At 48.2% G+C, this 24,688-nt stretch overlaps 3 protein-coding genes, 1 long non-coding RNA gene and 3 other non-coding genes across 8 annotated transcripts; 1 reads left to right on the forward strand and 6 right to left on the reverse strand.

Annotated features, from left to right (window-relative positions):
- Nucleotides 1-2,345: 2,345 nt before the first annotated feature.
- LOC107034644 (uncharacterized) lies at nucleotides 2,346-4,244 on the reverse strand. The gene is made up of 5 exons (XR_012062249.1): nucleotides 4,094-4,244; nucleotides 3,882-3,920; nucleotides 3,631-3,670; nucleotides 2,963-3,158; nucleotides 2,346-2,563 (listed from the first exon to the last, which is right to left on the reverse strand). It is a non-coding gene; the product is annotated as an uncharacterized lncRNA (long non-coding RNA).
- Nucleotides 2,852-2,933, reverse strand: LOC140687880 (small nucleolar RNA ZL8). The gene has a single exon (XR_012062536.1). It is a non-coding gene; the product is annotated as a small nucleolar RNA ZL8 (small nucleolar RNA).
- Nucleotides 3,254-3,320, reverse strand: LOC116284518 (small nucleolar RNA SNORD52). The gene has a single exon (XR_004194305.1). It is a non-coding gene; the product is annotated as a small nucleolar RNA SNORD52 (small nucleolar RNA).
- LOC116284519 (small nucleolar RNA SNORD48) lies at nucleotides 3,774-3,836 on the reverse strand. The gene has a single exon (XR_004194306.1). It is a non-coding gene; the product is annotated as a small nucleolar RNA SNORD48 (small nucleolar RNA).
- A 3,241-nt stretch (nucleotides 4,245-7,485) lies between the features above and the next one.
- On the reverse strand, nucleotides 7,486-10,213 carry LOC102544230 (heat shock 70 kDa protein 1B). Its single transcript, XM_072945336.1, has one exon. The coding sequence runs from the start codon at nucleotides 9,748-9,750 to the stop codon at nucleotides 7,825-7,827; it is 1,926 nt and encodes a 641-aa protein (XP_072801437.1). The 5' UTR covers nucleotides 9,751-10,213; the 3' UTR covers nucleotides 7,486-7,824.
- A 462-nt stretch (nucleotides 10,214-10,675) lies between these two features.
- Nucleotides 10,676-23,997, forward strand: HSPA1L (heat shock protein family A (Hsp70) member 1 like). Of its 2 annotated transcripts, none has more exons than XM_072945335.1 (2): nucleotides 10,676-10,696; nucleotides 21,738-23,997. In XM_072945335.1, exon 2 carries the CDS (start codon nucleotides 21,751-21,753, stop codon nucleotides 23,674-23,676), a length of 1,926 nt encoding a protein of 641 aa, XP_072801436.1. In that variant the 5' UTR covers nucleotides 10,676-10,696; nucleotides 21,738-21,750; the 3' UTR covers nucleotides 23,677-23,997. The 2 variants fall into 2 exon arrangements, with proteins under 2 accessions (XP_072801436.1, XP_006215406.1); XM_006215344.4 differs by lacking the exon at nucleotides 10,676-10,696 and adding an exon at nucleotides 20,374-20,569.
- LOC140685362 (heat shock 70 kDa protein 1B) lies at nucleotides 17,597-20,034 on the reverse strand. The gene has a single exon (XM_006219774.3). The coding sequence runs from the start codon at nucleotides 19,814-19,816 to the stop codon at nucleotides 17,891-17,893; it is 1,926 nt and encodes a 641-aa protein (XP_006219836.2). The 5' UTR covers nucleotides 19,817-20,034; the 3' UTR covers nucleotides 17,597-17,890.
- Nucleotides 23,998-24,688: the final 691 nt, after the last annotated feature.

Here is a 24,688-nt window from a genome sequence, read left to right on the forward strand (position 1 = left end):
AGACTGCACACTGGCCAGTTGCTGAGGATTGCAGGGATGGGAGGCCAGGCCCTGGGAGGCTCACTGTCTTCAGTAGCTGAGGTGACAGGCCAGTCTCTGCTTAGACTAACTAGAGAACTTAGACTAACTAGAGATCTGCATGGTGGGTTGGGAGGGGACTGGCTTCTTATGAATTTGCTCCCTTCCTAGAGCCTAAGGGGTGAATTTAAAAAGACTGCTTTAGGATAGGGGTCTTATCAAATCACTGTCACCCCTGTGGAGAGACTGTGGGGCTCAAGAATGCAGACTGGAAAGTGATTCCCAAGCCTAGAATAAAGAAGTTCATGTTACCATCTTTACCATGGTTGTAGCTCAATCTTAGACCCTAAACCTGAAGCTAGCACAAGGAGGGTCCAAACACCTACAGGAGGACCTGGACCACACAAGTCCAGGTAGAGAATACAGAAGAGACCCTAGGGACAAGATGAAGTCCACCATCTAACAGCCATGTCAGGGATTAAGGATAGACAAGGTACTGATGAGGTTATCTATGTAAACTAATGTCTAAGCTCATTTGGAGTAGTATAATTGTAGCCAATACCTAAATAGGTTTACTATGTGGTAGGCAGTTTAGAGTATTTACATATATTTAATCCTAACAACTCTGAGTAGGTACTCAATCCGTTTACAAACAAGGAAATTGTGATAGACTAGCTGTAAGTGTTCAGTTTGCTCCCAAATCTTAACCAATCCCCTATACTTCCTATGTGATACGGTCACCCTACAAAAATGCACTAATACAAGTCCTCATATACACTATTGAGACACCCATTATTCCAACGTTTTTTCAAAAATTAAAATGGACAGAAATGTGTGTGGAAGGGTGAAACCTAAATTAACTACAGGAATATATTAAAATACCAAGCAAGTACGTAATTAGCCTCTATTTATGAAGCTCAAAAAGATACAAGACCAAACAGTATTGTTTAGGGATGAATTCAGAGTACCAAGAAAAGTCAGAATGATATAGCTACAACTCAGCTGGGTGGTTTCCTCTGCATGGGAGAAAAATTGAATCAAAGGTAGGTTTGCCTCGTTATTGGTAGTCTTAAAGGTAGGTGGACAGGTACACAAGGGACAGGAAGTTCAATGCTGACTGATACTCCTGATACTGTGATCTTAAGCAAATGATTTAACATCCCTGAGCTTTCCCTTCCTTGCCTGCAAAGATAGATGTCTACTTTACAAGGCTGATTTTTTTTAAGGATTCAATAAAGTGAAGCACATAAAAAGCCTAGCACAGACTGAAGCACTAAATACATGGTGGCTGCTAAGATGATACAGACTCTGACTGGAGAATAGCAATGGGAGCCTGTCTGGTTAGGAGTACCAAACAGAGCAATCTCAAAGAGGAAAAAAGGAAAACTGACAAAGGTGATTAAGGAAAATAAAGGTTGGGAAAAAATCTTTGCTGACAAGTGATGGGGACCAAGCTGGAAATGCTCAGTAGGAAGATGCAGATGAGTGGTTAGGTACATTGTTGGTAAAAAGTATTACCACTGGAATAGTGAGGGCAGGAATGGAGAAACAGGCACTCTGAAGGGGCAGATGTTGAAGTGTAAACTGGACAACCTTATGGAACACACATTTTAAATGCCCAAATCCTGCCACTGACATTCTACTTTTGGAAATACATTCAACACAACTTCATATGGGTGCAAATCAACAGGGAATCAGCACTGGTATACTACAGCATGACCAGAAATCTAATGCCGCCTAAAACAAACTGGATAATTTATAGTACAGTCTAATAGCAGCATATTCTGTACATGCTGGTAGGGAACCACCTTTGTGATGTTGACAAGGAACAAGAGAGTATGCTTTTTCCCCCAAAATTTCTATTACGGTGAAACACACATAAAATTTACCATCTTAACCTTTTTAAGCATACAGCTTGAGAGTAATAAATACATCTATTATACCATTCAACTATCACTACCATCCATCCCCATGAATTCCTTTCATCTTGTAAAACCCTCTACCATTTAAACAATAACTCCTCACTCCTCTTTGCCCAGCCCTTGACAACCACCAGAAGTATATTCTTTTAAAATATACCTGAACAACCTGTTTTCACTAATTTATCAAAAGGTAAATTGGATGCCTGTGTTAATGGTATCATGAAACTCTCAAATATAATATTTGGAAATCCTTAACATTAGTGTCAACGTGTAATAAACCTTAGTTTTTTGTACACAGCTGTAAAGGGGTCCAGCTAGACGTCAGCTGTGAGGCTCACTGACTAGTGGTGAACTTTCACCTCCCTAACCTTTCTGTATCATATTGTTTTCACTGAGACCAATCTATTTTTTATTTGCTTTAAAATATTTTATTGGAATCCTTTTGATAAAGTACTTAAGACAAAATAAAGGCTGTCTGATATTTAAGTGCCCCAAAATTTCTAGGCAGTTTCCCCTCCTCCAGTAAGCTGACAGCTGCTTACAAGGGTTACTGCAGGAAAGATGTATGCTTCCTAGGGTCTGTCCAACACCAGATAGGGGACATCCTTTGTGTCAGCAAAATCCTGAAATTTCATAAAAGCAACACATTAAAAACATGCAAATAGCTGGTATTAAAGCATGAATCTGTCATATATACCGAGAACAAACTAGTGGTTATAAGAGGGAAAGGGGGGTTGGGTAAAAAGGACCAACTGTATGGTAACAGATAGTAAATAGACTTATGATCACTTTCCAATATATGTAAATATCAAATTGTTATGTTATATACCCAAAGCTAATGCAGTTATGTATCATTTTAAAGAAAAAAGTCTGAGTAGGCAGGGGAGTTGCCACACAGCGTGCAAAGGAGCATGAGTGGATCAGGTGGTTTCAAAGATCCTCAGAGAAATGCTCAGAGACTCTAGTCCAACCAGGTCATCACTACCACTCAGAATGGAAGAAAAACCAGCAAAGAGACTTACCATAGTACCCGGGTAGAAGGCATGTGTCTCTCCACCTCTTGTCGCAGCCTGCTGTTGAAGTAACAGGAACTATTACCTAGGCATCCCAACAGCACTTCTCCAAGAGAATTCCAAACCTTAGGCCTTCAGTCACCAGGCTAGCCCTCAGTTTCTGTGAAGGGGCACTGACCCTGGCTGGGCTTCCAAAGCTCTCCTGCTACAAAGATGAAAACAGGACAACTCATGAAAAAAGACAGTTACAGCCCTTCCATTAGCCTTTCTCAGAAATCCAAGTATCCAGGTTCCCCAAATGGGTCAGAAATGAATTTTGACATCAGGACCAGCATCAGAGACTCTAGTCTGAGAAATCATCATTCCCAACTTAGAGAGACCTGGATCAACGGAAGCCACCACTGGAAAGGATCTAAAACATTCAAAAACAACGGTCCCAGTATAAGGACCTAACATAATTATGAGTTCAGGGCTGGGATGTTCAAGAGGAGAAATGGAAAACAAATTTATAACGGCAGAGGATAGCGCCAGCTCCACCAGAGGAACCCAGCACGAAGAGAAGTTTGTATTTGAAAAAGGGGTGGAAGAAGCAGGTTTAAGCGGGCTTAGACAAAAATCTGAAGTTAAAAACATGATCTGGGATAGCCGCTGAGAGCGCCCGCAACCCTAATACTCACCTTTACTCAAGGGTAACACACTGGTGGACGTCTTAAACCCCTAATGGAGAAACGACACACGAATAAGTGATCACTAAGGGTTCCTGGACATCAACTTCTCCCCAAGACCAACTACTAGGAATCCCGGCCCGGGGGATAGGGGTGTTCAGCGCGCTGCGGTGATGGCGTCAGCGAGACACTCAGAATCACCTGGGTTCATCATCACCTCCGTCCTCCCCCAGTGCGACCGCCATCTCGCACACTACACTCACCCCCATGGAGCTGCAGATCCGGCTTCCAGAATCAGGGCCCTGGGAAACAGTCAGCAGAGGCTAGGCTGACTCCAGAGGAGTCCCCCCTGCCCCAGGCTGGGTCAGTTCCAAGCACTGGCGTCACAGAGACATCAGAAACTCTAGTCTGTAATGGCAGTTCATCCTGCTTAGCCCGAGAGTGCGGTCCCTCAATCAGCAGGGCCCCGAGGTACCTGCACGCGGGCAGCTGTGCAAAGATGGCGCAGGGTGCCGCCTTCCTCTAATTCGGGGAAAGGTCCGCAGCACGCTTGGCACACACCATACAGCTCCCATGCCACCTACCCACGACTTCACCGCACAAAGAGAACCAAAAACGCTCGGCCGGGGCTATTTATGGCGGCGTGGGGTCGGGGGCCTGACGGGCATGGCTGTCTTCTTAGATGCCTGTCTTGACCCGCAGCATTTTTTCCATCGCTCGTCCAAACAAGACTGAAACAAAGTGAAAGAGAGGCTACGAGTGAATGTTTCACACTCTTCTGGGCAAATATTCGGAGATGTTTTGCGAGTTTTGAAAAACAAAAAACAGGTGACTTGACTGGCCAGGCCGCACAAAGTCCCCGGCGCTGTCAGGTGCGCGCGCAACTGAGCGCTCTTCTTGGCGGTTTCTCAGCGAGTCCAGTCCTGTGTTGAGTAATAACCCCCGGACTTCTCTCTCGTCTTCACTTGTCCCAGGTTGGGTCCAGGTCACTCCGAGGGACTGTCACCCCGCTCCGTCTAGCCAGCGAAATCTGAAATCGCCTCCTCATTCCAACCTGCAGACTTGTCAGGCACATTAACTTTCATGCCTCCTTTTTTTTTGTATTAACTTTATTAAGGTATAGTGAACAAGTATTTAAAATACACAATTTGGTACATTTAAAAAAATTGTAAGCTTTTAACGTTTACAGTTCAATAGTGTTAACATTTTCATATTGTTGTGCAACCGATCTCCAGAACTTTTTCATCTTGCAAAACTGAAATTTGTGCCTATAAACAGCTATTCCCCATTTCCCCATGTCCTTTTCATGAGTAGTGCAGTAGTGCATGGCCTGGGACTTGGCCAGAAATGGTGGAAGTGTTCAGTACACTGTGAATAGCACTGTGAAGTTTCAGGTGGTTGGAAGCAAAACATGTTGGGGTGGAGGGCAACAGGCCCTATTCTCCCTCGGCTGGTTTTCACTCTCTCAGCAATCTAGTCACTTGCTTTTAATCCATCAACTCATATATTACCCCAGACCCTACTTTCCTGACCCCTTCTGTAACTGTTCATTTATGCAGATAGAGTTTGGCGATGTGTGTTGATATCTTTTTCATCTTTTGTGAGAAAGTCCCATCTACCAGGATGATTTGGGAGTTCCGAGTTATGCGAAATCAGTCTTCTGAGTCACATAATTTAGGCACAGAGAGCACAGAGCAAAATTGGACGAAGGCAATCATGGGTGCAGGAAATGTATCCTTTTATTTTTTTCTCCTGCAATTATTGTTCAGTCTGCCCGCCCTCCCTCCCTCCAAGGCTTCAGGCATCCATCAAAAAGTCTTTTCCAAGAACCCTACAGTATTCACCTGTTTGTTTGACACATTTCTCAGCTTCCAGGGGTTGAGCCCTTCCTATCATTGATCTTGCAAAGTGATTTTAAGTTTCAAGAAGTGTATAGGCGATGACTTCTCATATTCTGATGCTGCTTTCTAACGAACTACTTCCCTAATGAGAATTCATGAAACTAATTGTGCCAGCCTCAGAAACTCTTTTTTGGCTCATTTTGCTGTTGCTGGCCACTTCTCTAACCTTTATCATTGCTGCTGCTGCTGCTGCTGCTGCTGCTGCTGCATCAAAACTTTAAGACCTTTGAAGGCTTCTGGCTCTGGTTCACAGCAGAAAGCCCCTTGCCACCATCTGCTGCTCCTGGAAGCACTGACATCTTCCTGTCCTTACTCTCCGGTGACCCCATCCCTCTAAAAACAATCAGGAGTAGCCCCTGGTGCAGTGGTTTTTCCTAAACCTTGGCCGCACATTCAGAACAACCAGGCAGTTTTAATTCTATATGATGCCTTTGCCCAATCCCAGAGACTCTGACTCCTGGGGGACCTATCCCCATCAAATGATTTCGGTATACACCATGACTCCAGTGGTTTGAAGTTAAAAGATTAATTCCCTGTACTGCCTGGCAGATTAAATTTTTAAAAAGTTAAGAAAGCCACCCCCCCATTTCTGCTGGTGCAGCAATTAAAACTGCATATACCATATGCTATGATCAGAGGGTATATTATAGTTCACCTATCTTGTGAGTAAAACCAGCCTTTGGGAACTGGTCCTGGAACCAATATGGTACTTTTTCCTTTGCAAGGTTTCCCACACTTTGTCATTCTTAAAATGTTTTAATTTCCCAGAGGGGAAGCATTTATTGAGAAATAACACATGGAACTTTGATTTGGAGTAGATATTCTCAAGTTAAGTTTTTGGAAGAAAGGAGGTTGGGATTCTATCAGGCTAGAGAAACTCTTCAGGACATTTAACTGCTCAGGTGAGAAGAACCCCAAAGGGAAGGGCTTGTGTGAAAGGAAAGCCCATCTCCTCATCTTCCCAGCTCTATGCTGCACAGCTTTTATTTCCTCTTTTCATAATTAAATGTGCTATTAAAGTTGCTATTATTTTGAGATTGTCCATTAAAAGGAAAAAGAGGATACTGATCCTTAAAACTCAGGTAAAATCACCACTTAGATAGGAACCACCCAGGGCCAACCCCCGTGATCAGGTAGTGTGAAAAAACTATGGTTTCAAAACCATCTCTTGTTGCTAATTTTGCCCTGGATATAGCTTAAGTGATCACCTCCATGTGCTAACCTATGAAAAATGCTTTAGAATACTTAGGGTAGAGAGTGGTGTGATGAAAATTACTGAGGATTTTGGGGGTGACTCAAAGAACCAGGTACAGTGCTTAGCCCATCCCTCTTTATTACCACGACCCCAAACTCAGTATCTCACTTCTCCAGACTCCTGGGTGGGTAACTGCAGCTCGTCATCATGGCTGAAGATGTTGCTTGCCTACAGCCCACTTCTAAGTGAAGCCATTCAAATGCTGTATTTTACAAGGAGGTGACCTAAACTAAAATACTAAATAATAAACTTGGTCACCCAGGTGGGATTTATAAAACCGAGTATGATTCTGCATCTTATTTACTGTTTTGCCCACCCCTAAAGTTGCTTAGAACTTACAGAAAAGACTGGAAGACTCACAGGTCAAATGAAAAAGGAATGCTCTGCACATTAGGTGCAAGAGAATAAGGAACATGAACCCCTCTTAATACCACCTTTAAACCAACACCAGCCTCTCCTCCCCACAACCCTATTGCAGCCCCCATCCCCACTTTGCCCTGAAACAAAACCCACCAATCAAAATGGGCACATGGAATTTGTTTTCTGTCACAGATGTAATTTAGCACCTACAATAAAGTCCCTGCACAAATAAACATGGTGATGGCTCCTAATATGTGAATCTCCCTTCAAAAGCACTGCCCTTTCATGACCTGTGGAATTCAAACATTCCAAAAAGAGTCCATTACCCCTCTCCAAATAAAAGACGACACACATATTTCACGTTTTATTTTTATTCCTTAAGTATACAAATTAAAAATTCCATGAGCTTTGGTGTGTTTACAAAGCAAAAAATAAGAGAGGGTGGCAGTGTTGATGAGAGAGAGAGAGAGAGAGAAAGGAAAGCCACCCTTACAGTACCCACTTATGTGAAAGGCAGAGATATGAACACATTGGTTATAATACAAAGAATAAAAAAAAAAGAAAATTGTATGAAGTTACAACCTAACCTTACAATGAACTGACATAGTAGAGGACTAAAATACAGGGCATCATCAAAATCCTTGGGGTCTGCTCTATCTCAAACACAAAACAAAGGCAAAAATAAGGCCCCTAATCTACCTCCTCAATGGTAGGGCCAGACCCAGAGCCCCCTTTGGGGGCCTGAGCCCCAAAGCCACCGGCCCCGGGGCCACCCGCCCCCTGGTACAGTCCACTGATGATGGGGTTACACACCTGCTCCAGCTCTTTCCTCTTGTGCTCAAACTCGTCCTTCTCGGCCAGCGTGTTGGCGTCCAACCACGAAATCACCTCCTGGCACTTGTCCAGCACTTTCTTCTTGTCGGCCTCGCTGATCTTGCCCTTGAGCCCCTCATCCTCCACGGCGCTCTTCATGTTGAAGGCGTAAGACTCCAGGGCGTTCTTGGCGGACACCCTCTCGCGCTGGACCTCGTCCTCGGCTTTGTACTTCTCCGCCTCCTGCACCATGCGCTCGATCTCCTCCTTGCTCAGCCGGCCCTTGTCGTTGGTGATGGTGATCTTGTTGGCCTTGCCCGTGCTCTTGTCCGTGGCCGTGACGTTCAGGATGCCATTGGCGTCGATGTCGAAGGTCACCTCGATCTGGGGCACTCCCCTGGGGGCCGGTGGGATGCCGCTCAGCTCGAAGCGCCCCAGCAGGTTGTTGTCCCGCGTCATGGCTCTCTCGCCCTCGTACACCTGGATCAGCACGCCCGGCTGGTTGTCCGAGTAGGTGGTGAAGATCTGCGTCTGCTTGGTGGGGATGGTGGAGTTGCGCTTGATCAGGGCGGTCATCACGCCCCCGGCCGTCTCCAGCCCCAGCGACAGGGGAGCCACGTCCAGCAGCAGCAGGTCCTGCACATTCTCAGACTTGTCCCCCATCAGGATGGCTGCCTGCACCGCCGCCCCGTAGGCCACTGCCTCGTCGGGGTTGATGCTCTTGTTCAGGTCGCGCCCGTTGAAGAAGTCCTGCAGCAGCTTCTGCACCTTGGGGATGCGGGTGGAGCCGCCCACCAGGACCAGGTCGTGGATCTGAGCCTTGTCCAGCTTGGCGTCGCGCAGAGCCTTCTCCACGGGCTCCAGGGTGCTCCGGAACAGGTCCGAGCACAGCTCCTCGAACCGCGCCCTGGTGATGGACGTGTAGAAGTCGATGCCCTCGAACAAGGAGTCGATCTCCAGGCTGGCCTGGGTGCTGGACGACAGGGTCCTCTTGGCCCTCTCGCAGGCCGTGCGCAGCCGCCTCACGGCCCGCTTGTTCTGGCTGATGTCCTTCTTGTGCTTCCTCTTGAACTCCTCCACGAAGTGGTTCACCAGCCTGTTGTCAAAGTCCTCCCCACCCAGGTGCGTGTCCCCGGCCGTGGCCTTCACCTCGAAGATGCCGTCGTCGATCGTCAGGATGGATACGTCGAACGTGCCCCCACCCAGGTCGAAGATGAGCACGTTGCGCTCCCCCTTGCCGGTCCTGTCCAGGCCGTAGGCGATGGCGGCGGCGGTCGGCTCGTTGATGATCCGCAGCACGTTCAGCCCCGCGATCACCCCCGCATCCTTGGTGGCCTGGCGCTGCGAGTCGTTGAAGTAGGCCGGCACGGTGATCACCGCGTTGGTCACCGGGTGGCCCAGGTAAGCCTCGGCGATCTCCTTCATTTTGGTCAGCACCATCGACGAGATCTCCTCGGGGTAGAACGCCTTGGTCTCCCCCTTGTAGCTCACCTGCACCTTCGGCTTATCTCCGTCGTTGATCACGCGGAAGGGCCAGTGCTTCATGTCCGACTGCACCACCGGGTCGCCGAACTTGCGGCCGATCAGCCGCTTCGCGTCGAACACCGTGTTCTGGGGGTTCAGCGCCACCTGGTTCTTGGCCGCATCGCCGATGAGCCGCTCGGTGTCCGTGAAGGCCACGTAGCTGGGGGTGGTGCGGTTGCCCTGGTCGTTGGCGATGATCTCCACCTTGCCGTGCTGGAACACCCCCACGCAAGAGTAGGTGGTGCCCAGGTCGATGCCGATGGCCGTGTTTTTCGCCATGCCTGTGCCCTGCCTTTTCTCCGCCCCGCAATGAGCTTCAGACCTGAAAACGGCTGACGGGATCGGTGATGAGGAGCTGAGTCGTTTATGGAGCCTGAAACTGAACGCGCCGGTGTCGTCCGGGGTGGTCCTCGGAGGCAGTGGGTCTGCAAAAGCTGTCCTCACGGACTACACAACGCACCTCGCGTCTCAGCTGGCTTGCAGTTGCTCTAGGGCGGAACGGCTGTGTTTATAATTCTTCATGGAGCCCCTCCTTTTTCCTCCTCAGCCAATCACCGAGCTCGGCGGAGCTGCCAGGTCGGGAATTTTCCAGGGGTTTCGCCTCACGTCCTGCCCCCTGGCTTTCTGGGACCAATCAGTGCCCTGTGTCCCGCCCCTCCCAGAACTCTCCAGACTCTTCTCGGATTCACGGGAGGAAACCGGAGTCCTAAGGGGAAGGAGGAGAGGCGCTGGAAAGGGTCATTGTTGACTCCGCCCACCCAGTCTCCGTTTTCAGGCGAGTGGTCAGCCAAGTAGTTTGAAGTTGACAAGAAAGATCAGCACTAGACTTGTAATTGTAGGGCGATGAGAGGCTCCTGGGGCTCAAACTAGTTGGTGGTTTAAAGTAGGATTAAGGGCTACAGGACTCCGGGGACACCCAAAATACAGAAAGTTCCCGAGTTTCTCTAAGAGGGTAGGGTATCTGTGGGCCAAATTGGAGCCTGACGCTGATAGAAGGAGCCGCGGTTTGGGCCAGTGCGCGGAGGGGCGGGACTGCCTGTCTGGGCTGCGGGAGGATTGATTGCCTTGGTCTTGGCCGTCTGTGGCGTTTTTCCTATCCTATTTTTAAAATGAGAAGGACAAGGGAGGAGATAATGCAATATAGTTTTTGACGTCATCTTTAGCCCTATATAGATGGAATACCTGAGGATGGTGGAGTTTGAATTTTCACAAGAGAAGCAATCAGGTAAACGATTCTTAAACTGGAGAATATTCACAACGCCTTAGAAGGTTAAGGAGTGTGGGGAGGGAAGGGCCGGGCTGGATCCGCTGGGCACTGTCCCTGTCCAGAGCCACTTCCCTTTGCCTTGGGCTGGACTGGGGCTAGAGGGGGAAAAAAAAACTTTTTCTATAGATATTCAACTGTCTTTAGGCCTTTTGGGCTTCTTCCATTCCTCATCCTTCCCAGCCTGGGATGCGGGTCGCTACCCTCCCTATTTTCTGTCTCTTAATTCCCAGTTCAGCCTCTGATGATGGGTAGTGCCAGGGTTAACTTCAGGGTCGCGAATTTGGTCTTCTGCCCTGTCACTTGCAGCTGTCCTAGGTTGTCCACCACTTTTAAATAAATGTGGTGTGGTGGTGAGCCTGCGGGGGGGTGGGGCAAGAACGTTCAGTCCTCTTTAACAGCGTCATATGTTAGTATTAGTTGGCAGGTGGTCCATTTTAAGCGGACTGGTCAGGACGATGCTGTAAGGTGGGAGAGACTGGCCAGACCCAGGTTCCAGCTCTCTTCTAAAAACTTTAGGTTCTTTTTGGGGACAGGGGTATAATTAAGGTTATTTATTTAGTTGAGGTACTAGAATAGAACCCAGGATCTCATGCATTCTAGCCATGCACTCTACCACTGAGCTATATACCCTACCCCCCCCCCGAAAATTTCAGGTTATTTGCTGAGCGCTTAATTCATCCAATTAGTTTTTTATCCTAGATTTCAACTTTCTGTGCATATCCTCCTTGTTTTAAATACAGTCAAATTTGGTAAAAATTTTTTTGGCTTTTGTTTCTTCACCCTTTGTGGGCAATACAAGACCCCTTGTTAGGTGCCTGAAAAGAAAATGTGAGGGATAGTAAAGCTAGAGTATGGGGCTCACAACCCTGCAAAATAGACTCATTTCCATACCCACATCTCTTGAGCACAGAGCACAAGTAGGAGGAGGCAGTTTTTGATGAAGAGGAGAAATCTTGCTTTTGAACACTCTTGCTCAGTTGGCTTTCTTTACACACACACACGTAGACACTTCTTCCTGGAATTCAGTTGTTTATTATATAATTTGCTCAGGCTAATCTAAACTGATGTTGTAAAAAGTTTGCTTTTACAAACCTGTGTGTGTGTGTGTGTGTGTGTGTGCACGTAAGCGGTAACTTTTTTTTACATTCAGATGTGACTCCCTAATGACTCACCTCCTTAATCTAGTCGAACTGGTCAAACTTCAGGAACTTTCCATTTCTTTATGCAGTCCCTGGCTGGGGATTCCTCAAACTTCCATCTTAGCTGCCCAGTGTATGAACACTTCTAGAGACCCCTGACCTCACCCTCACCCCCCAAGCTTCCTCACCATCAGCTGGCTACCAGCAGCAGTTCTGGATTCACTCATTTCTTGTCTCCAAATTTGCAATTGTGTGTATGCCTCTGTCTTGAAGCAAAGGGCATCACTATCTCCACTGGCAGGTAAACATGGTGATAGCGCATTAAATTTTGCTGCTGCTGGGGTACCAGAAAAAGAGCAATTCAAAAATGCTGTTTTCCATGAATGAGGCAGTCACATACATATTGTATTTGATCTACCTTTTATGTTGTCTCTCTTTGTGGACTAGTCTGGAAACCAAAAACATCTGTACTCCTTTTCCATATCCTACAAGGAGAAGGTCTCTTGAATTTCGTCTTTCCTTTTGCACTGGATGTTTCCCAAGGCAGAAACTCAGTTAAAGGTTTAACTGGTGTCCAAGGTGATCATAAAAATCCCAAGAGATTTTCCAGCATTTTAACTTGACTAATTTTGGAATTAGATTTTTATGGGGTTTGATGTTTGGAAAGATCAAAGCTCAGTTTCCCCAAGTCAGATGGGATGTCAGGTAAAATTTAAGGTGGGGTTGTGAAGAGAAAGTGTGGAGAATGCTGACTGCCAGCGGCAGGAAGTGTAGGGGAAGGGAGCCTTCCTCACCCTGTAACTGCAGGATCTTTTTCCTTCTCTCTCCTTTTTCCTACAGTTTTTCAAACAGTATCCTTTTCCCCTCAATTCTATTCATTTTTTTAAAAATGGTATAATTCTAGGTTTATCCAAAGAAAGCAAAAGAGCCAGGCTTTTTTTTTTTTTAACTGCCAAATGGCAAATGCTTCAATGACTTGGGAACCCTGCAGATTTCCAGCAACATCGGAAAAAACCAGGGAAAGGGAAGACCTGGATTTGCATCAGGACTCTACTTCTGTCTCACATTCAAGAACACTTTCTTGTTGAGGCTGTTTTTCTTTTCTTTAACAATGAAGTTCTTGCAAGTCTCTATATCTCTAAGTTAGAATAAACAGTATATATGTCACAGAAATGTGGCATCAAAGATTACAATGATAATACTTATGGTGAGGCCTTAGTACTGTGAAGGAAAAACCGGGCTGGTCTAACAAGATAACTCACAAGTCCAGGAATTGTGAAGGAGAGGCTGGGCTAACAAGATAACTCACAAATCTAAGTATTGGAATACTGATCTGAGTTCTGCTAGACTAACTTGTAAATCTAGGTTAATTAGCGTTGGTTTGCTCTTCATGTTTTTTTGCTAGCCAGCTGGATTTTCAAAGATATATATCTGGCTTTGGAATGTTGGTTTGCTGCCTCCCTGCCTCCACTTTTGTGATAATGCTGCTGCTAAAGCTGTTCCATGCCTATTGGCCGAATACCCCAAGCTTGTACTTTACCCTATAAAACCTTATGCGCACGTCTTGGAGGTGCTCAGAGCTTCGGAGCAGAAGCCCCTCTGAGCCCGCCGGCGTAATGCATCTGAGTACTCCAACCCTCCGAGTGGTGCTTGTTTCTTGACTGGCCTGTCATTTCCATAACAGTACAGTTCCTCTATAGTGCTCAAAAGTTTTCTTTTAGTTCCATTCTTTTGTTGGGGTCCCACACTCTCATCTCTTACCTCAAACATTCTCACTGAGGCGCTTACAAGGATGAGGACTACTACCAGGACTATGGTATTACTTTAAGTTTATCAAATAAACTATCTTAAAAACTTTCAGGCAGAGGCCATTCAGCCAAATCTTTCCATTTTCATAGATGAGCACAAAGGATCAGTGGTTTAGTGGCTTGGTCTAGTCACCCGGACAGGTAATTACAGAACCGGTAATTGACCCACATGTCCTCATGCTCCCTGTTTTGGACTCCTGCCAATACTGACACAGATGCTATCAATTCACTCTCTAAAACGAGGAAAACAAATGGCCACAGAAGAGGGGAGTGAAGAGTGAATGTCAGGGCTCTGCGCCCATTAGGGGCACCACAGTGGTTTGTGACCCGCGAGGGCCTCCCCTCCTGACTCCTGCTTCTCACTCACTACTATCGCCCCCACCTTTTCCACCCTTACAGCTTCTCCCAGCTCCGCCTCCCCTTCCCTTCATAGCAGACTGGTTAGTCAGAAAGAGGGGAAGGGAGGGGGAACTCTGTTACTATGGCTAGGCTGGCACACAGTTCAGAGAATCTTCTGGAAACTAAATGTAGAGCCGTGACTAAGCTTGATGTTCTCGGGTAGAGTTGGGGGGTGGGGAGACTTGGGTGGACAGTTTGTTTGTTGAGGAGTGTTCCTACGAGCCAGTCCCCGCCTTCGAGCCCAGAGAACGCCAGGAAGTTCCAGGAACAGCCCGAAGCCGGCAAGGAGCCAGAGTCCGCAAGACCCCGATAGAGCTGGCGGGGAGGGGCGGGGCCGCCGCTGGGGCCTGACGGCGGGGCTGGCCGCGGAGCTGCCTGGCTGCGGAGCTACCTGGCTGGTGCCCGCGTTTTGCGGTGGTTTTTTCAAAATCGGATTAAAGGAGTGAATAAAGGGGGAGTCCTGTGGAGTTTCACTCAACCTCGCTAACTTATTAGACGAAAACATTGGAAAATTTTGTAACTCATACAAGTAAGCCAGATGAATTGAGTGGCCAGACGCGAGAAGAGAAAGTCCCCGTCGTCCCTGAGGCGAAAGTGCCTTGGCCCTGGGCTGGGACGGGCCACAGACGGGAGGCTGCTGGTTTCTCTCTGCCGCCACCTCACCTCCCTACTCTAGTCCTGGTTCCCGTGGGGACGTTTAGAGGGTTAAAAAGGTCGAGGACCCTCGCAGGTGATTCTGGTCTCGTGGGTTTCCCCCGTCTTCCCAACCTGTGCTCCCTGTTGTGCCCTCCCCGATTCTGCACTGGGCGCGATCGGGGCCGGCGGGGTGGGGCGTGTTTACCTCGGCATCGTGAATTCATCGCTAATTCGCTCCGCTACCAGACCCCTTAACATCGTTTTAATGAGCTGCAGCTAGGGGAAGGCGAAGGAACTGGTGAGGTTGCTCTGTCCCACTGAACTAAAGTGGATACTTTACCAGTAACCCTAAGGTGATTAGTTAAGAATTTTGACAGTTACCATTTATTATCCTTACGGTGAGGATCGTCCCTCACAAATCGCCAATATTGGGTTTTTACCTGAAATAACCTCTTTTAACCTAAAGCCTATGTTTCTGCCCACTTATCTCACATTAATAAGTTATTTGTTGTTGTTTTGGTATTTTTAAAATTTCTGATGGCAGAACCCTGTTAAACACCAGGAATAACAGTATGTGTGTTACTTATTTAATAAAGCGATACCCTGGGCTTTAAAGACATAAAATCAGTCACTTTACTAGAGCCATCTGCCTTCTGAGGGCTGGCATAGGGAAATAAGTGAGATTGGAATTAGGGAAGGTATTAGATTTTAAAAATTCTTTCATCTACAATTGTTTTTCCTCCATGCACCTCCTCTCCTTCAAAGTTCCTGCTGCTACGCAAAACACCACTTCCTCCAGAGATGGCACTACATTCTCCTTGCTCAACTTCATCTCCTGCAGCTTAGATTAAAGCTGATTATTTTCAAAGTACTCTGTACAAGGGTATGCAAGCAATACGATCTTCACTTTTTAAAAAAAAAAATCACTTCTTAATAAAATACCTACTCAGTAATCTTAATTGACCTAGCCATAGGAACTCATTTTCTTCAAGGTAATTTCTGGAGATTTCCCTAACCTCTTTTTTCCCGCCTAACCTTTCTTAACAAAGGTGTTTGTCCTTTTCAGTCTCCACCCTCTTCTACCTACCCTCCCCATCCCCTGCCATCCCCCTCCTTCGCACCCCCCCCCAAATGGAGTAGGTGCTGGCTTCAAGAGTTACTGTATTATATGTAGATGACAGTCACAAATGCTCCTGCAACTCTAAGGGGTAGAGGAGGTCCTGCAGCAAGTGCACATCCCCATGAAGTTTGATTTACCTGTGGCTGGAGCCCACAGTGTAACAGTTGAGCTACTTTGAGGGTTAAATGTCGTTATAAGCTGGCCTGGAAGCCTAGCATCTCTTGGATTTCCATTTCTAAACTTCCAGGACAAGGTCAACCTGTATGTGCCATTCCCATAATACTGGATTTTCTCCAAAGGCAAGTGTTTAGTAAAAGGTTTGGTGGGCCTTGAGGTACACAAATACAAAGTGCTTTTATAGAATGTTGATACAATTTTTTTTACTGTTTTTGTTGAAGTAAATTCACATAACATAAACCATTTTAAAGTGTACAGTTTAGTGCTTCCTAGTTCATACACATGTTGTGAAAACCATCACCTCTATCTAGTTCAAAAACATCTTTGTAACCCCTCAACACAACTGATTTTTATAGGGGCTCACACCCCAAGCCTTGAGAATTGTGCCAAAAAAGAAGCTGCGGAGTAGATTATTTCTAGCATGCTAGCAGCTAGGGCATGAAGCATCTCAAAGGGAAGGAAGTCTTTGGCAAGTCTTCCTGCTACAGGGCTGCAGGTTTTTTCTCTCTCTTCTAATTTAACAAATACTAATCCTCTGCCATCATCCCTTGACACATTTGTCAAGGATTATACAGAGTAAAAGCAAGAAGTACTGACTGTAAAACCTAGCGTAGAAACAACTCAGAACCAGACACATACAAACAAAAGCCGTGTGGACTTGGGGCAGCATGACAAAAACTGATACAATCTGAGTTGGAATCCAGATCCAACATCTTTGCTGAACTGGTTGTTGTTTCTAACCTTGAAATAAATAATTTTAGTTAAGCAAGTATCTTTTAAGTCTCCTAGATGTTCATCTGTGCAAGTCAAACACTACTTAAACTCAGTGTGGTGGATGGGATGAGGATTAATAAACACCTACAAGGCCCCAGTACAGTGCCTGGTAGGCAAGAGCAATTAAATACTGGGATTCTCCTGTTGGGGCATAAAACACTCGACACCTCCCTAAGGTACTCATTGGGATCCTTAAAATGTAGGTAGGTAACCACTGCTGGAAATTCTCAGCATTCTTTCAGAAGTAAGAACTACAGGCTGAGGCATCAGGCCAAACCCCTTCGTTTTAAAAATTGAAAACTAGGGACCACGGTGACTAACCCTACTTGTGTGTAACCAGGCAAGCCAGGGCTCGAATTCACACCTCCTCACTGTCAACTCAGGACTCACCTCTTTCATGCAGAATTCAGATTAAGTAACAAGGCTTTAACATATCACAGGTACTCACAGGAAGAGGCAGCTATGACCATCTAACTGCCTCTCCTTTCTGTCTGCTTCTCCAGGAACACCCCCACTACCAAGCTCATTTTTAGGCCATTTTTACCCATGGTCACTCCCCTCAGCAGCCTTGAGGCAACCATGCCAGTTAACCCTTGATATTTTGGGGCCCACCAACCCAAACCATTCAAAACAAGCAGTTTTATGCCTCCCCAGGATACTATTTGCCTAAAAGTGGATCACAATGCAGTGCTTAATTTCCAGATCACTAACCTTATCTAACAGGCACATTGCCATCCCATTTTAGACCCTGTAAGAAAGACAACCTAGGCAGACCATTCTGACCTCAAAATAAATCAGGCAGACATCACTCAAATTATTTGACTTTATTCACTTTGAAGTAAACAGTCACACACACACACAAAAAGCCTGTGTTGACATGAATATTACAAAAAAGAAAATGAACAAAAGATGGCAGTATACATTCACCTCTACATTTAGACTCTGAAAAAATAGCAAGTTCATAACTTCACCAAGAAACACAGTTCACTTCAAAACAACTTGCATACTAGAGAGCTGATGAAAGGCAGCTATAAGGCAATGAGAAGTCTTGAACCCAACCGTCTCCATAACAAAACATGAGCTACCAGGGGAAGCACTCCTAATCCACCTCCTCAATAGTGGGGCCAGACCCAGAGCCCCCTTTGGGGGCCTGAGCCCCAAAGCCACCGGCCCCGGGGCCACCCGCCCCCTGGTACAGTCCACTGATGATGGGGTTACACACCTGCTCCAGCTCTTTCCTCTTGTGCTCAAACTCGTCCTTCTCGGCCAGCGTGTTGGCGTCCAACCACGAAATCACCTCCTGGCACTTGTCCAGCACTTTCTTCTTGTCGGCCTCGCTGATCTTGCCCTTGAGCCCCTCATCCTCCACGGCGCTCTTCATGTTGAAGGCGTAAGACTCCAGGGCGTTCTTGGCGGACACCCTCTCGCGCTGGACCTCGTCCTCGGCTTTGTACTTCTCCGCCTCCTGCACCATGCGCTCGATCTCCTCCTTGCTCAGCCGGCCCTTGTCGTTGGTGATGGTGATCTTGTTGGCCTTGCCCGTGCTCTTGTCCGTGGCCGTGACGTTCAGGATGCCATTGGCGTCGATGTCGAAGGTCACCTCGATCTGGGGCACTCCCCTGGGGGCCGGTGGGATGCCGCTCAGCTCGAAGCGCCCCAGCAGGTTGTTGTCCCGCGTCATGGCTCTCTCGCCCTCGTACACCTGGATCAGCACGCCCGGCTGGTTGTCCGAGTAGGTGGTGAAGATCTGCGTCTGCTTGGTGGGGATGGTGGAGTTGCGCTTGATCAGGGCGGTCATCACGCCCCCGGCCGTCTCCAGCCCCAGCGACAGGGGAGCCACGTCCAGCAGCAGCAGGTCCTGCACATTCTCAGACTTGTCCCCCATCAGGATGGCTGCCTGCACCGCCGCCCCGTAGGCCACTGCCTCGTCGGGGTTGATGCTCTTGTTCAGGTCGCGCCCGTTGAAGAAGTCCTGCAGCAGCTTCTGCACCTTGGGGATGCGGGTGGAGCCGCCCACCAGGACCAGGTCGTGGATCTGAGCCTTGTCCAGCTTGGCGTCGCGCAGAGCCTTCTCCACGGGCTCCAGGGTGCTCCGGAACAGGTCCGAGCACAGCTCCTCGAACCGCGCCCTGGTGATGGACGTGTAGAAGTCGATGCCCTCGAACAAGGAGTCGATCTCCAGGCTGGCCTGGGTGCTGGACGACAGGGTCCTCTTGGCCCTCTCGCAGGCCGTGCGCAGCCGCCTCACGGCCCGCTTGTTCTGGCTGATGTCCTTCTTGTGCTTCCTCTTGAACTCCTCCACGAAGTGGTTCACCAGCCTGTTGTCAAAGTCCTCCCCACCCAGGTGCGTGTCCCCGGCCGTGGCCTTCACCTCGAAGATGCCGTCGTCGATCGTCAGGATGGATACGTCGAACGTGCCCCCACCCAGGTCGAAGATGAGCACGTTGCGCTCCCCCTTGCCGGTCCTGTCCAGGCCGTAGGCGATGGCGGCGGCGGTCGGCTCGTTGATGATCCGCAGCACGTTCAGCCCCGCGATCACCCCCGCATCCTTGGTGGCCTGGCGCTGCGAGTCGTTGAAGTAGGCCGGCACGGTGATCACCGCGTTGGTCACCGGGTGGCCCAGGTAAGCCTCGGCGATCTCCTTCATTTTGGTCAGCACCATCGACGAGATCTCCTCGGGGTAGAACGCCTTGGTCTCCCCCTTGTAGCTCACCTGCACCTTCGGCTTATCTCCGTCGTTGATCACGCGGAAGGGCCAGTGCTTCATGTCCGACTGCACCACCGGGTCGCCGAACTTGCGGCCGATCAGCCGCTTCGCGTCGAACACCGTGTTCTGGGGGTTCAGCGCCACCTGGTTCTTGGCCGCATCGCCGATGAGCCGCTCGGTGTCCGTGAAGGCCACGTAGCTGGGGGTGGTGCGGTTGCCCTGGTCGTTGGCGATGATCTCCACCTTGCCGTGCTGGAACACCCCCACGCAAGAGTAGGTGGTGCCCAGGTCGATGCCGATGGCCGTGTTTTTCGCCATGCCTGTGCCCTGCCTTTTCTCCGCCCCGCAATGAGCTTCAGACCTGAAAACGGCTGACGGGATCGGTGATGAGGAGCTGAGTCGTTTATGGAGCCTGAAACTGAACGCGCCGGTGTCGTCCGGGGTGGTCCTCGGAGGCAGTGGGTCTGCAAAAGCTGTCCTCACGGACTACACAACGCACCTCGCGTCTCAGCTGGCTTGCAGTTGCTCTAGGGCGGAACGGCTGTGTTTATAATTCTTCATGGAGCCCCTCCTTTTTCCTCCTCAGCCAATCACCGAGCTCGGCGGAGCTGCCAGGTCGGGAATTTTCCAGGGGTTTCGCCTCAAGTCCTGCCCCCTGGCTTTCTGGGACCAATCAGCGCCCTGTGTCTCGTCCCTCCCAGAACTCTCCAGACTCTTCTGGGGCTTGCTGGGCTGGCACTGTCACCGGGAGGGGGAGGTGGAATGGGTAGAGAGTTAGTGGGGTCAGCCGGCTGCGGGGGCGGGGCGGCGGCGGGTTGGGAGAGGAGGGTGGGGCGTGAGTGTTGACGCTTCCTGCCGCCGAGTCGCGTTACAATGGAGATACTGCCTCTGACGTCACGGACTATTAGGGAATCAGGAGGATAGGACTGAAGCCGGCTCAGAGTTGTAGGGTGGGCGGGTGGGGGGTGGGGGGACACCGTCTGTGCAGTTTGAATATTGAGGGAGCCCCCAGCTACAGGGGCTCCGCAGTCCGAACCCTATCAAACTGGATCGAAGGCGGCGGGATACTAGGTGAGCCAAGAGGGCTCTGATTGAAATGAGCTGGGAAAAGGCAAGACTAGTAGGTCCTTGTTTGAGACAGTGCTGGAAAGTTACCTAGTTTGTTTAAGTCTAAGGTATGGGGGCGTTGGCCAACCAGGGAAGGTGGGGGGGAGGTCCTTTGAGGTGGCTGGGATTGGTCAGAGCTGCCGGAAAGAGGGAGGAGCCGGGCTGTTTTTGTCTCCAGATGACAGGAGTTTAATTTGTGAAAAGGTTAGAGAAAGAGACTGCCTTGAAGAGCAGCACCTCGCCTGAGAAAACCGTGAGGGCTTGATTGGGTTCCGAGCAGCCATCTTCAGAGTGGCCAAGATTTACTCCCACTAATCCCTAAAGAGAGTAAAAGGAGACTAGGAGGTTAGCTAAACCCACGTGTGGAGATTGATGTCTCCTGGGGAGATCAGAACTGCAAATAATCTGAGCTCAGCAGGAGACAGGTACAATCTCAGAATAAAATTTGTCACAAAGAGGCAGTTGAGTGAGGCCCTGTGAGAAACTGAAAACAGCGGATGCCGTTGGTCTCCCACTCCCAGCTGGCCAGGAGTACTTTTGCCTACCTTGTCCAAAAAGCACTGTGCCACAAAAAAAAAAAATTGTACACAGAAACGATATTTGAACACAGAGTATGTGGCAGAGTTATTCACAATAGCCGTAAGGTGGAAGCAGCTCAAGTGCTACAGAGGGAATAAACGAATAAACAAAAAGTGCTACGTAACATACAATGAAAATTACTCAGCTTTGAAAGGGAAGGAAATTCTGACACATGGTGTAACATAGAGGAACTTGAAGTATTATGCTAAGTGAAATAAGCTGGTCACAAAAAGAAAGAATTAGTGTATAATTCTACTGATATGAGTGAGGTACCTAGAGTAGTCAAATGATGAGAGCCAAAAAGAATAGTGGTTGCCAAGGGCTGAGGGAAGAGGGGAAGGAGGAGTTGTTTAATGGGTCTAGAATTTCAGTTTTGCAAGATAAAAGATTCTGGAGATTGGTTGGACAACAGTGTGAGTGAACTTACTACTGAACTGTGTGCCAAAAAATGATTAAGATGGTAAATTTCATGTAATGTGTATTTCACCACAATTAAAAATAAATAAAATTAAAAAGTTCTCAGCCAAAAGTTTATCTTATTCTCTCTCCACAGGCCTAGGAAAACCATGGCTGCTGCTAAGGGTACGGCCATTGGCATCGACCTGGGCACCACCTACTCTTGCGTGGGGGTGTTCCAGCACGGCAAGGTGGAGATCATCGCCAACGACCAGGGCAACCGCACCACCCCCAGCTACGTGGCCTTCACGGACACCGAGCGGCTCATCGGCGATGCAGCCAAGAACCAGGTAGCCATGAATCCACAGAACACTGTCTTTGATGCCAAACGTCTGATTGGCAGGAAATTTAATGATCCTGTAGTGCAATCAGATATGAAACTTTGGCCTTTTCAAGTAATCAATGAAGGAGGCAAGCCCAAGGTAATGGTGTCCTACAAAGGGGAGAAAAAAGCTTTCTACCCTGAGGAAATCTCTTCTATGGTACTGACTAAGATGAAGGAGACTGCTGAGGCTTTTTTGGGCCACACTGTCACCAATGCTGTGATCACCGTGCCAGCCTATTTCAATGACTCTCAGCGCCAGGCCACCAAGGATGCAGGTGTGATTGCAGGTCTCAACGTGCTAAGAATTATCAACGAACCCACAGCTGCTGCCATTGCTTATGGCTTAGATAAAGCAGGTCAGGGAGAGCGACACGTCCTAATCTTTGATCTGGGTGGAGGCACATTTGATGTGTCCATCCTGACCATAGATGACGGGATTTTCGAGGTGAAGGCCACGGCCGGGGACACGCATCTGGGTGGGGAGGACTTTGACAACAGGCTGGTGAGCCACTTCGTGGAGGAGTTCAAGAGGAAGCACAAGAAGGACATCAGCCAGAACAAGCGGGCCGTGAGGCGGCTGCGCACGGCCTGCGAGAGGGCCAAGAGGACCCTGTCGTCCAGCACCCAGGCCAACTTGGAAATTGATTCACTTTATGAAGGCATTGACTTCTACACGTCCATCACCAGAGCCCGGTTTGAAGAGTTGTGTGCAGACCTGTTTAGGGGCACCTTGGAGCCTGTGGAGAAGGCTCTTCGGGATGCCAAAACAGATAAGGCTAAAATCCATGACATTGTTTTAGTGGGGGGCTCCACCCGCATACCTAAGGTTCAGAAGCTGCTGCAAGACTACTTTAATGGTCGTGATCTCAACAAAAGCATCAACCCTGATGAGGCAGTGGCCTATGGGGCTGCAGTACAGGCAGCCATTTTGATGGGGGACAAGTCTGAAAAGGTACAGGACCTGCTTTTGTTGGATGTGGCTCCCCTGTCCCTAGGGTTGGAGACGGCCGGGGGCGTGATGACCGTCCTGATCAAGCGCAACTCCACCATCCCCACCAAGCAGACGCAGATCTTCACCACCTACTCGGACAACCAGCCTGGGGTGTTGATTCAGGTGTATGAGGGCGAGAGGGCCATGACTCGGGACAACAACCTGCTGGGGCGCTTTGACCTGACTGGAATCCCTCCTGCCCCCAGGGGAGTGCCCCAGATTGAGGTAACCTTCGACATTGATGCAAATGGTATTCTCAATGTAACAGCCATGGACAAGAGCACGGGCAAGGCCAACAAGATCACCATCACCAATGACAAGGGCCGGCTGAGCAAGGAAGAGATTGAGCGCATGGTTCTGGATGCTGAGAAATATAAAGCTGAGGATGAGGTCCAGAGAGAGAAAATTTCTGCCAAAAATGCATTGGAATCCTATGCTTTTAACATGAAGAGTGCTGTGAGTGATGAAGGCCTGAAGGGCAAGATTAGTGAGTCTGATAAAAAGAAAATACTGAATAAATGCAATGAGGTTCTTTCATGGCTGGAGGCCAATCAACTGGCTGAGAAAGATGAGTTTGATCATAAGAGAAAGGAATTGGAGCAGGTGTGCAACCCAGTCATCACAAAGCTCTACCAGGGAGGATGCACTGGGCCTTCATGTGGAACAGGGTATACACCTGGAAGGGCTGCCACAGGCCCCACCATTGAAGAAGTAGATTAATCTTATCTGGAGCTGGAGGGTTCTAGGGTGCCTCTAAGATGAATTTTGTTTCCCTCATCTTCAAACATGATTATGATTCTTGAATTGACCTGAACCTAAATTACCATCCTTTTTGGATCATGATGGAGGAGTTTCATATACCACCTTTTCACACTCCAACATCCTGTTTCTGACTCTGAAATGAGACTGTTAGGAAAACTAGGCCCCTCTCTGAACCATTTGCAGAATTTGAATGTCTGTTATTTATTTCTGGCCTCTCCAACTTTCTTCTTCCTGTGTAGATGGTTATTTGTCCCTCAGTAAATTTGTTCCTAAAGCAAATTGCTTCTGATATCTTTAGATTGTGTGTATCTTGAAAACTCGGGAAAAGGAGAGTTTGTAGAGAGAGCATGTGTGGTCTGCTTGTGAGCTAATTGTGAATGATTAAGCGGGTAAGGGCAAAGTATTTGAATTTTCATGGGCTAATTGTTTGAAGCAGGAAAACAACTTTGGATCATAAGGCACCTTTAACCCCAGTTAGAGGAGTTCCTAATTAGTTACTGCTAATATTTAGTGATAGACTGATCTAGGTGCTTAGGGTTCCATCTGGGGTTGGGGGCACAAACTTCTGCTAGATGTGCTGACGTCACTTAGGGGGGGGTCTAGGAGATCCAGCACTCACAGAGTCCATTATTATATCCTTTAAATGCTGGAAATGTTTTTATAGCAAACTCCTAACAAACGGGTAGTTTTATGCAAGATGAAAAATGGAGGATTTAGTATGATCTTATTGAAAAACATTTCACCTGCTGTGTCATAATATCGCATACTTACAAAGCCTTGGGGACATGAGTATAGAAGTATGTGTAACTGCATTTGTGAACCTTTGAGAAGGCAATATTTGGATTTCAAATACTAGAATCGGTATTTCTATCCCCTGGCCAATCTGTTTAGTTTTACTCAGTCCTTTATAGGACAGCCCTAGGCAAAAGCGTAAAAGAAATATGGACTGAGGTTGGGTCCTCGGGAGGAA

Source organism: Vicugna pacos, chromosome 20 (genome assembly GCF_048564905.1).
Source record: "Vicugna pacos chromosome 20, VicPac4, whole genome shotgun sequence".
Taxonomy (NCBI): Eukaryota; Metazoa; Chordata; class Mammalia; order Artiodactyla; family Camelidae; genus Vicugna; species Vicugna pacos.

Bases quoted from the DNA above. Each gene is read 5' to 3' on its own strand.
- HSPA1L (XM_072945335.1), top strand. From the start codon at position 21,751: ATGGCTGCTGCTAAGGGTACGGCCATTGGCATCGACCTGGGCACCACC.
- LOC140685362 (XM_006219774.3), bottom strand. From the start codon at position 19,816: ATGGCGAAAAACACGGCCATCGGCATCGACCTGGGCACCACCTACTCT.
- LOC102544230 (XM_072945336.1), bottom strand. From the start codon at position 9,750: ATGGCGAAAAACACGGCCATCGGCATCGACCTGGGCACCACCTACTCT.